The sequence below is a fragment of the Scomber japonicus genome, chromosome 9, assembly GCF_027409825.1.
Source record: "Scomber japonicus isolate fScoJap1 chromosome 9, fScoJap1.pri, whole genome shotgun sequence".
Taxonomy (NCBI): Eukaryota; Metazoa; Chordata; class Actinopteri; order Scombriformes; family Scombridae; genus Scomber; species Scomber japonicus.
The window spans coordinates 26,076,445-26,089,024 of record NC_070586.1 but is presented as its reverse complement, the minus strand read 5'-3'; the positions used below and the strand labels follow the sequence as shown (position 1 = coordinate 26,089,024).

At 40.4% G+C, this 12,580-nt stretch overlaps 1 protein-coding gene across 1 annotated transcript in view; it reads left to right on the top strand.

The window, feature by feature from the left end:
• adgrv1 (adhesion G protein-coupled receptor V1) overlaps positions 1 to 12,580 on the top strand; it is a 95,557-nt gene that overhangs the window by 60,271 nt on the left and 22,706 nt on the right. Inside the window, exons 89-90 of the mRNA XM_053324919.1 lie at positions 7,186 to 7,302; positions 11,787 to 11,965. Of these exons, the coding sequence (XP_053180894.1) occupies positions 7,186 to 7,302; positions 11,787 to 11,965 (296 nt within the window). The remainder of the gene's footprint in view (positions 1 to 7,185; positions 7,303 to 11,786; positions 11,966 to 12,580) is intronic.

Genomic DNA, 12,580 nt, shown 5'->3' with positions numbered 1-12,580 from the left:
AACAAGTCACCAAAAGAGCAAATCTGTGTGCAAACAGCTTTCTTCCTGCAAACAGGTTAATTGTTTTACACTTACATGTGTTGTAAGCCACATCACACTGTCAAATTGAGCATACTTGTGCATATATCAAGAAGACATGTCACATCCATTGCGCTATCCATTGCATTACATTTATAAATGCAAATCCTTGGCAACCACACAATAAAGACACATCATTCTGTGCTACTGTAGTCTCTCTTTAAAGTAAATAATCACCACCTTTATTTTTGTGAATTTGGGCAAAAGGTAGCCATGTTTCTATGAAGTTTTGCTATGTGGTATTTTGTCTGTTAACTTAGAATAGCCTATAGAAAACATATAATAGTCACCCCATGCCCATGGATTTCTATATGTGGGTTGATGCACACCCACATCATGTATTCACATCAGTATGTGTGCACACAAACAGTTGTGGTAGAGCAAAGACCCACTGAGCGTGTGTGTTTAGGGAGCTGACCTTGAGCAGCTGGTTGCAGTGTTTGTGTAGCTATGTGTGTGCACATGCATTCACGAGTGCTTGTATCTAGTGTCTTACAGCGCAAAGAGTTCTCTGTCTTGGTCACCAGAATGGCTCACACCAGATGCTGAGGAAGGAAATTTAAGAGGCGTCTTTCAAGTAGCCCTGTTTAAAAGCAGCTGAAAGTTTCCAGCAACAGACCCTCTTTGACTCAAATGTGAATGTGAGAAAGGAGAAGAGGCCTGCTGGAATGCAGCTAAATGTGCTTCATGTGGGTGGTACTGCTGAGATTCATGAGTATTGATGGGAGATGCAGCAATATCAAAAATAACATTAGAAACAACGTTTCTATTTACATGTGCTGTCACTATGGAACTAATTATGATGAGACATTGTCATTACATTTAGTTTACACATGTCTGTACTACACTACAGAGAAAATTGTAATTGACAAAACCCAATTTAGGAATTTGCACTGATTTCATGCATACCCTTTTAGACTTATGGAACATGACACAGCAGGAATACATACTGTACAGTTTATACAGATTGTTTTATCTCATTGGGTTTTTTATTTAAATGATCAGACTACACAGAACACGTCTGGGATGCTCCCTGGTTTTCACATTACTAAGACTTGAAACTGTAAACTTCAAAGTGCTGACAGTCCCCTATTGTTGTGTCACACAGCATTAAACTGGAAGTCCGAAACCTGCAGGCTCTAAGGTTATTATTGATTCTGGGAATATGTCACTCAGAACAGAATGCGTGATAGTCACTCCCAATTATGTCCCTTCCTGTTTCACACAGGCACGTAGGCATAGTATTACTTTATCGCTGTATGTGCTCACGTAAGCAAATGTAGAAGCAGTGTTGTGGTTGTTTGGATGTGAAACAAACCAAAGGGGAGTGGGTGTTTATTTGCCAACAGCTAGCTCAGCAAGTAAGCCTCAACCTGAGGTTCAACCCAAAACACCTGTGAACTTTACTTCTACACTCTGACCTTAAGCAACTGAACATGCTATTAAAAAACAAAAATTCAAAGAAACACTTACTGTAAGATAGCTCATTAGCACACACACAGGATATGTTGTGGTGAACCAGACAGTGAGTCTCAAAATATGAAAGACATGACATCATTAGCTATGTCCTGGACAGTGCTTTCAAAATGTGGCATTAGACACTTGACGCCTGTAACATATTTTTCCTGCTCAACTGGGACACGCGCATCCCACGTTGGTCTCATGTGTTTTTGGCTTCTCCTTTTATTTCAACAATCTCACCTATCTTGTCAGCAAATGTTAAATCACCTCACATATATTACCTCCTTCTCCACATACACTGGCCCACTAACCCAGCTATCAGCCATCCCCATGTGACCCGCTTCTTGCAACTGCCTATCCTGGACGCCTTTAGCACATAAACAACATGCTTGCACAAACTGAGAAGCTGCGGCACGTGAGAAGACTGATGATGCCTGCACATACTGTAAAGCAAAAAAAGAAATAACATTCTCATTAACACACAGTCAGTAGTACTGAAATGAAAATTGTTGGCTAGTTACATTGCTACATTTAAAACAACATTAATTATAACAGATACTTAAATCTGTAGTTGTACACATCAAAGCTGGCTTCGCTTCAGTTTTTTTAATAGATCTCTCAGCCATGCAGGAGGAGAGTTGGTATGTCTGATAGTGATGTTGCTTGACAGGAATGCATTGCTCCAGTGAGAAAATGATGAAGAGTGTGAGGGTGGAATGGTTGTCTTATATTTCTCTTTTTTCCTTTTCTTTTGCTTTATCTCTTTCTGAACAAAGGCTTAAGAGGAAACACCCAGGGTGCAGGCTGAGGCTGGAACCAGCTAGATCAGACCGGTAGCTGTTAGAGAGAAGGGGGAGGTGAAGGAGAAAGGAGGAGGAGGAGGAGGAGGGGGGAAGAGGGGTAGATGAGATGCAGGGTGTAGCAGAGGATGGAGAGGGAGTTGGGGGTAGAAGAAGAGGATGGCTTGAGGAAGCCTAGAGGAGGGGAGAGGTGGCGGTTAAGTGTTTTGGACACAAGTCTAGATGGATCATCTGGCAGGCTGACAGCTAAGGCCCCATTCCCTCAGTGATGTAATGCATCAGGCAGATGCTATTTTTAGCTACACTGGTACACAGCTTCCTTAGCGTCAGCACACAGGGTTATCGATCAGCAGCAAAACTCACTGGGAGGACGAGAGCTGCAGCCACCAGCCATACAAAGTAGTTGCACCAAATATTATTTTTTATCCTTGCAGTTTGGTGTTGCAGTATTTCTCTCCTTTGTTAGGTCTAGGATAGTTCTATTTGATGTACAGTGGATAACTGTTTTTGTTTTGTACTTTTTTTATATAGATTTTTGTTAATAATACATCTTTTACATTTTTTAGAAGGCAATTTGGCAGTATGGCAGTTTGCCGTCAGCCTCTGTATCATTTCCCACTGTTGAGCTTAGGTCTGAAAAAAGGCATTTTGTTCATGTCAGACCTTCATATCATATCAAACTTATTTTAAATTGTGTCTACAGATAAGACAGAATCATTCTCAAGGCAGTAGTAGATCTGGAACAAAAGCAACAACAGTGAACTGACAGTCTCTCATCTGCTTAAGGGCCACAAAATAAAAGGAAACTCTCTGATTGGACATTTATCTTATAGGAGATGGACCTGCTGTTCAGGCTGAGGATCTAGGGCAAGACAAGGCCACAAAACCATTTCTCTCTCTCTCTCTCTCTCTCTCTCTCTCTCTCTCTCTCTCTCTCTCTCTCTCTCTCTCTCTCTCTCTCTCTCTCTCTCTCTCTCTCTCTCTCTCTCTCTCTCATGTGCTGTCTCTGGCTGTTTTCTGGGTGGTGTGGTGGACAGAGTGAGACAGCACCTTTGGTAATAAATCGGTAGGCATTCTGCTATTTGTGTGTGTGCTTTGGTTTGTTCCTGTTTTACCAGACACAACAGCATGCAAGCACACACATAACACAATCTGCACTGCCATGACTTGTACTTAGTTTTCATGCAACACCTCCCAGTCCTTGCTATGAATAAGTCTGTAGCCTTAGGGTCTAGACAGGTCGACTCCCAGTGTCTTACACAAAAGAGAGGGAGACCTGGGGATAAAGGGCAGAGCAGTAGATAGGCACTGATAAACCACCCTGCTAACCTATTCCCTCTGGCAGGTCATCATTACAACAGTCCTGACATATACCTGTGTTGTTTTCACAATAGGCTGAACAATAGCCACAGTTATAACCATGACCTCCATACCTACTTAGCTAACCTCAAATAATAGGCCTCCAGAAAGGCCATATCCATATAAATCCTGACCTTGTAACATAGAGTAGCATATCTTTCAAAACTGCAGAGCTTGACCTGAACACAGACTTCTCTCAGTGTCTCAAATGATAGCAGTCTCTATACTCTCTCTCTCTCTCTCTATATATATATATATATATATATATATATATATATATATATATATGTATATACACTATACTTGTTTCCTCAACATAGCTCAAGCAACAGGTGAAATGAGTTTTACCATCCCAGAATTAATGGCTATAGTTTAGATATGTCCAAGCCTTCACAGTTAATTAAGTTCATGTACTTTGCGCATCAGTACTGATCATTTGAACAGTTACTGATGAATGTGTGAAGGATCAGTCCTCTGTGTCATAAAACCTCCCCTTTGCAAACACCCTACCTCTCCCTCTTTTGTTTTAGTGTTCAGTTAGTGCTGTGCAATGTGACATTTATCTAGTTAGACATTCAGTTTGTTAGTCCTAAGTGTAATTATCTACAGGGCGGGTGGATAACTCCCTTATCTCTCTCACATCGAATTTCTCATTCCAGTTTTACAATAGAGTCTTCATTGCTGTGGTTTCATTAACAAGGCTCCAGTTTATTCTTCCTCTGAAATCTGTTCTTTTGAACCCTTATTGGAAACATTAATTAATACAAAATAAAATATCTGGTAATGGGAGAGTTTTACAGCAAAGATCTGATTGCTGCTTTCAAAGCAGTTATGGCAGATCATGATCATAGTTTGGTTTGATTTCAACTGCACTTAGACTTATGTTCATTAACAGCTTCTCACATATGAAAAAAAAACTCTTGAACCTATAACTTCTATTTTTTTAATGTATAATTTCATGCCCCGTGTTTAATTTTAGCTACATGATATGAAGTGTGATATATTAGCCAGACACCAAAGCAATAAAAACTTGAAGGCAATAAAAAGTTGTGTCAAGTTCCTATCTATGCACTTGTGTGTGTACTTGTCTGTGAGATTGCTTATCTTTGGGCCTTTTGAAAAGGCAGATGGCCAGCAGACTGTCTGTAATCAAATGAAATCTTTATGGAATGAGCCCTGTCACCTGGTGGCTCACCAAACGTGATTCACTATACCTGTTTACCTGGTTTTCTAGCCTTGGCCTGAGCCTGGTATTTTAACACTCAGGTCCATGGAGGACACAAACACAGAGATACATGCACATCTGAGAGGCAACCACCTGTTAAAGAGTCCACTCAAGCCACTGCACATACACGTTTAAGCCCTTTGCCCTCCCTTCCCAACATGGCAATTTCTCTCAACCAGTTATGTCATCAATTCTCCACAGGTTAGTAGTTTCAGTAAATTGATACTGTCCCTGTGGCTGTTAGAGTTTGTCACGAAAGGTTATGGTAATTTTTTGGATGTATTGCACAAAGCTGTGTACACACCCCATAACTGCCACCCCTGTTGCACATGGCGGACTTTGCCAGGCTTGGTGCCCATTGCTTGAATCCATGAAATTAGAGCTCTTAGTGTTACACAAACATGGGTACATGCATGTTTGCTCATGATTATGTGTATAGCATCCTGCAGTTTATTTAGTATTTCTCACTGAGTACTTTCCCCATTGTTTTTCCTTGGAGTGAGTATATGGTGTGTCACGCTGTGCCTTTGGCCAAAGGAGGCTACCCTCTGCCAAAAACACACAGACCTGCAGCTTAATCTTTGTTCCCATAAGCTACCTGAACAGCTTCCCTCTCAGGCCCAATTCCAAGCAGTTCAGGCACAAGTTTCCTTCCTGTGCCATCCCTCCCACTCACACCCTGCAGGGCTTGGAGCATGGATAGGAAACTGACTCATGATTCTTATTTTTCTTTAAAGGCCGTGACTTTTCCACTTACTCGACAGGGTTAGTAAGAGCTGGAAAATCCAGGACTGATCATTTAGGGTTTTTCCTGCTAAGTTTCCAAAATGGGAAGAGGGGGAAAAAAATAACAAGGAAGGGAAGAGGAAGAGAGAGAGACAGAAATTGAAATGAAACAGAAAGAGCAATGTGAAGAAAGCACACAGAGAGGGGACATTTGAGGAGGGTAGACGCTGACATCACCTCACTCAAACTGGTACTGTAGGACTTTTGGTGTCTTCCAAAGGGCATGTCACTTAATATCAGTCTTTATGCAGAGTAACCTCAACACAACACAGGTCTCACAAACATAAGCCCTGTGTGGGTGTATATGTGTGAAAAACAGGTCATGTCATTGCTAAACATGCCTATTTACCTGGTTACTATAGAGACAGTCTTGCTATACAAATGAGGTGAAATCATAGGGTGGTACTAAGAGTACACTAGCTTGCTGTTGAGATATTTAGAGCTCTTGTCATCTTGCTTCATTACCATTTGCTTGGCTCTGTTATATAAAATGAAACCTTCCTTCTTTACCTGAAACTGTTTCTGCTACTGTGTGTCCCTGGCAGCTGAGTGTAATGAATGCATGTAACATTTGACACCAAGTTACCATTCACCCCACATCCCTTCACTCCCTACTCTCTTCCATTCACCCTCTTTCTGGTCCATGGCACTGGCAACAGGCCAACAGGCTGCAGGTTATGTAACAATCGCCTGGCTGTGTTGGCAGCACACTTTCTCAGTGCCGAAGGTTAATGAAGCTCTGTGATGGACAGAAGAGCAGCAGTATTTTCTGCTTCCCTCATGGGTTTCCAATGTTACAAATTGAATTTTGGCCCTGATATGTTTCCCGCCTACAAAAATCTCTCTCCCTATCTCTCCTGCTGTCTCTCCCAGTCTCTGATTCTCTACAAATACACACACACACACATGCTGTTTTCTGCAGTGAGATTCTGTTGTGCCCTTTATTCTGTTATTTGGAGCACTGCAACACCCACATATTTGTACAAATCTTTGTTCATGTGGGATGACACCAAAGGAACATTTTTGTCAGTGTTGTTTTTGTTGTTGATGTCTTTATTTTTGCTCCAGCCTGCATACTGTAGCTTACTGCATGGTGATGTAACAGGTCTGCAGAATAGGATGTCTCTCTTTGGGAGGGGGGGCTATCTGAATCCTGCCGTCCTCCTTTAAAAATGCATAGACTATATAGCAAGCAATAAAATGCTTCATGGTCAATATGACCTGCTGACACTGCAATGAATGCTGCACCTATGTGCATGTGTTTGCCAGCTACTCATAAAAAATGTCACCACATTATCTAAAAAGAAAAAACTGTGTACATCCAGTATTAAAAACTTGCTGCTACTGCTTTCAAGATGAAATAATCATCATGGTAATCAAGCAGTGAATGGCATAATTCATTATACTTCTTTATACCATATCATTGTTTTTGCCATATTTTAAAATTTTGTTTGTTTTTTCTCTCTTTCTTTATAGATCTGTTTCCTGGTGTCAGCTTTCCGTGGTCGAATGCTTTCAGAGGACAGCTGTGCTACACTGGCGCTCTTCTCTCACTATTTCCACCTCAGTCAATTCTTTTGGATGCTTATACAGGTAATGAAATGTATCAGGCAACACTAGAAAGCCTACATGGTGATTAAAAACATTTGCTCCTTATGGCATTAAACTGAGATATTTGGACATAAAGATTATTATTTCCTTTAGATTATTTCTACAGGAACAGGTCTATCACACCTGGACATACCCCAAAGAGAGAGTCCTCATTTAGAAAAAGTTTTTGCTGTCATTGTTGCCATTGTCCCATGCAGCTAGACTGTGATATATATAATATGTTTCTGATATTTGCAGAGAAGAGGAAAATGTTCCATTTGTGTTCATTCATGTGGAAAAATAGACATGAAAGCCTCAATAAAGTCAGTTTGCTGATCAAAGATAAAGATACAGATCAAAGACCTATAGTACAACATATGTGTTGCTGTATTATTTAAGATCAAGTCATTTCTTCATTGTAGCTTCCTGTATTTAACAACAGAGGTGTGTTTTAAGAGAGGTATGGTTTTTCTCTAAGAACAGGAAATATGATTTTTAATGAAGAACACCTGTTTTTAAAACCTTATTTTCCTCATGATTTGACACAAACAGGGTAACCATTCTTTCTTTTGTTCTTTATGTGAAGCATGTGTTTTTTTAACGTATTAAGAAGTGAAACTTCATTCCTACGCCACGTGGGCTTAGGCAGGTTTTCATTAGAGGGTGAGATGAAAGTACCAGAATGCTGCATAACATGACCTATAACCCTAGACTGGTACCACTTAGTAATACCTCACCCCAACAGCCTCCAACCCCCCCTTCTTGACCGTCTGGCCTCTATGTCTTCTTGGCCTCTTTTTTGTGGCGTAACAGCCAAGAACAAAGCCAACCAGGCAACCTGACCCATAGCTTTACATTCCCACATGAAGATTTTAAAGCTTCATATACTCTGGCAGCTTCTGGGAGTCTAACTGGCACCACAAACATGAAAATGATCTTTTCTCTGCTTATTTTTATCTGTTCATTGTTAATGCATTGATAGAAGATAAGTCATATTCATGCCACACACAAGGCCAAAGAAAAGAATATGATTTTTCAGCTAGCAGTGTAAATCTTTCCTAAGCCAATTTTAATCCCTCAAAGAGACTATGGATGACTTGTGACCAGCTGAGAGAGCACAGGAATGTGGTGAATGTGTCCCGGAGCACTTCATCAGCTGCTTTAGAGGGGAATGCTGCACTAGGGGTAGACCCTTTACCTCAGCTGATCCTCCTTCCCAAAATCCTTCCTCATAGTAAAATTAATTGATTTTCATAATAAAAACACAATAACATTTTTGTAAGTTTAAAAAATATGTATTATAGCCTGGTTTAACAGATTTGTTTGAGGTTAGGAAACGTCACTATAAGGGAAAGAAATAAACAGACGACCTGTGCTAGTAAAGCAATTTTATGTTGAATTGGGTTTTTTGTTGGTGGCACACATATTGATCTTAGAAATGACTGCAAACCAACTGATCCACTAGATTCAATGATTGATGATAACAGTAATGAATGCTTATGAAATGTGATCAATTGTCATTATAACCTATTATCTCTTAAAACTGTTGTGTGTCCGACTCAACCATAAACTAGACAAAAAGAGTCTCATTCAAACTGGGGTAAATAAGATTTCTACCAGATAAACATGGGCCACACATTTGAGCAGTTTATTCTCTACTAGACCAGTATCCCAAGGAGACCTGTCCCTAAATGAACTTCCTCATCTCCCCCCTTTTTTTCCTCTCGTTGTCCTCCTCTTGCGTAAGCCACTGACTGTTGCTTTGTTTCCATCACCCCTCAATCTTTTTACAACCTGTGACGTTTGAAAGTGTACATAATAATAGTTTATGTAGTGGATATAATCTCTCCTGGCACATATGTTATTATTGGTGGAGTATTATGAGATTAGCCCTTTTAATAAGCTAATGTAGACTGATCACAACAGGGGTTATACAGGGACTGAGCAGTGCTGAATGTATGCACGCTAGGTTTCTGTTTTCCATAAGGTATCAGATTGTTTACCAGATGACCTCTGAGATATCCTCAAGGTTGATGGATTAGACTAAAGACTTTCATGCGGCTTAAAACGTGTTAGAATTTGGATGAAGAGACTTGACAGCGAGATTAAATGTATTTAGACATTAAAAAAGTGGATTTAGACACACATGGTAGTGGTTAGAATGATAGTGGAGCTGATATGACCTAGTGGATTAAACTATAATTCACCCCAGAGAGTTCAAATTTAAGAAAAAAAAGCACTTTGAAATTTTTACATTCACACACTGTCAGAGATTTACTTTTTTTAAATTGCTCTTGTTCTGCCAACAATTATCTCTAGTCATTTCTTTTCTGTCAGCAACTATAGTAGTTGACAATGAAAATATTGCTTCCACTCTGGCTTTCATTGATGTGTGGCACTAAAGCCCCTTTGTCCTCACCGACGTCTCCATATCGACTTCCGTGAGGTCTCTCCGCTCATTTTTCCCTCCTATCAGGTAGCTGCTTCCAGCTAAGTGGCTGATATGAGCGGGCGCCAGAAACCCATCTCAGACCACGAAGAACACTTAAATCAATAACTGCATTGTGTGTGTGTGGGTGTGTGGATCTGCACAACCAATAGCTGGTCAGGGGAATATGCACTGACATAATGCCAGAAAACGGCCAATAATTAAATGACTATCCAGACCAGATTTTTCTTGACTGCAGAGTTTATTGGGTGGCTGCGTAATATTACATAACAATACAGTTCTTACAGTCAAGAGAGACGTGCCAAGGCCTTAGGAGTGGCTTACTTTGTCTTTTACTGAGCTAGTTAACCAGACAAGATCAGATTCCAGTGTTTTGCTAATTACATGTTTGTGGATAGTTGTTAATTGATAAGACAAAAGGTTGTGGTCAGACACACAGCTTACCAACAGTGTTACAGCTTCAATCATGGTTGAAAGGCCAATTCACCAAACTTACAAAAAAGTAGTTACCTTTAGTGGTATACATCAATGCAGATAGCTTTTTTTAGTTTATATCCCTCTGCTGCTCACCTAGTACAATTTGGATAATCCACTGACTAATAAAAACTGTGGGTTATCCAGAACAGACACATTTTCAGTGCCGTGAGAACCATATTCAAAATTCCATTCACTTCAATTTTATTGAAATCTCACATATATCCAAATTGTGACAAATAAAAACAAGCGAGAATAATATATTATTTGGGTATACTGGCCTTTTAAACAACCAGCATGACAAAAGAATAGTCAATCGTCAGGAGAACCACTCAGCGAGCATATTGATCTGTTTTTCAGCCTGGTAACACGTTGCCTTGTTCTTATAGCTGCAGCAGCAACAGTCAAATAAGCAGCTGCTGCAGAGGAAAAAGTTCAGCACAAAGTTACCCATAATCCATTTACTGTATCTCAGTGGCTCCAGTCTGCTCACAGGAAAGGCTGTTCTTGATTGTGACTGACACCATGCTATTGTCTCCCCATGCAGCACAGTCAAGCTGTTATACAACTGCAGTGTGGTTTCACATGCTGCATATGTGTGTTTGTGTCCATTGTTGTGGGTTTGTGCAGCAATGTTGTGTCAGTGGTTATACAATATGGTTATGGGGGAGACAGGTTATCTAAGGAAGAGGTCAGCATCTCTTAACCTCCTGTCATTAGTTGCATCACAGTGCTTGCAAACTGATGGACAGTCACAAAAGTCCTCTGTTATTCATTGTAGTGAATAACAGACTGACCTGTTGCATAAATGTTTATCACTCTAAAGAAAAGAAGGAAGTTTAAATTGCTTCAGCCATAATGTCTAAATCCTTTTTGTCCTTGTTGGTTTCCGTGTATTCCTTATATGGTTTGTCCTAGTCTTGTCTTTGTCTTAGTGAGGCTAGACAAGGTGGAGGTCATCAGTCTTAACCTCACACAGAGGGAGTAGGCTTGCACAATGAAGACCTGTTTTTGTTTTGAGTTCAACTTTAAAACTTAAAATTAACCATTGCTCTTCTGCAGTGTTTTTACACACATCTGTATTGGGAAGATAAGCTTTCGTCTGTTGAAGTCTTCGCACTAGAATAAGACATTTTGTCTGTGTTGTAACCAACAGGTGTTCAGAAAAGCCTCTTATGTAACAATGAAGGGCTCGGTATATCTGACGGAGGAGAATATCAAAGCCTGCCAGATTACAAAGCAAACATAGCTATTGTGGGTGTTATAAAGTGTCTGTGTGTGTGTGTGTGTGTGTGTGTGTGTGTGTGTGTGTGCCTGTGTGTGAATGCCTGTGTGCCTGTGTGTGTGTGTGTGTGTGTTTGTGTGTTTGTTTTCAAGCTTCAGTAATTATGTGGATCAAATGTCCTCATAAGCATAGAAAAATGAAAACAAAATCCCCAAAAGTGAAGATATGTTGCCTTTACTGACAACAAGGAGAGGCTGATGCTTGCTGATGATTTTTGTTGTTGTGTTTTTTAAATTTACAGTCCTGTACACAATTTGTTTTCTCTAACTGTGTCCACAGGCGGTGAACTTCTGGCAAGTTCTGGTGATGAATGATGAGCACACAGAGCGTCGATATCTGCTGTACTTCCTGTTGGGCTGGGGACTTCCTGCTCTAGTCATCATCATCCTGGTCATCGTGTTACTCGGAGGCTTCGGATGGACCATACACGCTGTCTACGGACTGGTGCAAGGGGATGTGTAAGTGCACACAAATAAGTGTGTAACTGTAAAAAAGCGTATGTGTTTATTAGTGTTTATAAGCGTTGAAGGTGTAATAAACCCAATGCCCACGTAATCTGTTTTTAAAACTAAACCAGTGTGAGTCAGTCATGGTGACATCAGTTTCTGTTTCAGTCTTAGGTAAATTCCCCTACACACTTAAGTAAAGCAAACAGAAAACACCTGAGCCAATGACATCATGTGAGGAGGTTGCGTGTCCAATCAGCTCAATGAATAAATGAATGAGTTTCAGTGTTTGAATGCGCCTCCTCATATAGAAACTCTTTACCTTGGAGGTGGAGGCTTTCACACAGGGAGCAGCAAGGAGGAGGGAAACCTGAAATAACCCTTATATTGTGTACTAACTGTGTGTGCGTGTGTGTGTGTGTGTGTGTGTGTGTGCACTTGCGCTTGCGCACACTTTATGTGTGAGGTATAAATATCCAGTTCCTATCTATATTTAGAGAACACCTGAATCCTAGAACATTACAAACGAGGTCACTTTGGGAGAAAAAAAACAAAAAACAGTGCAATGATCCGTACAGATGTGACCATGGTTTAGTGTGTGTAGGTGTCCATGCAGTGCTTGTGAAG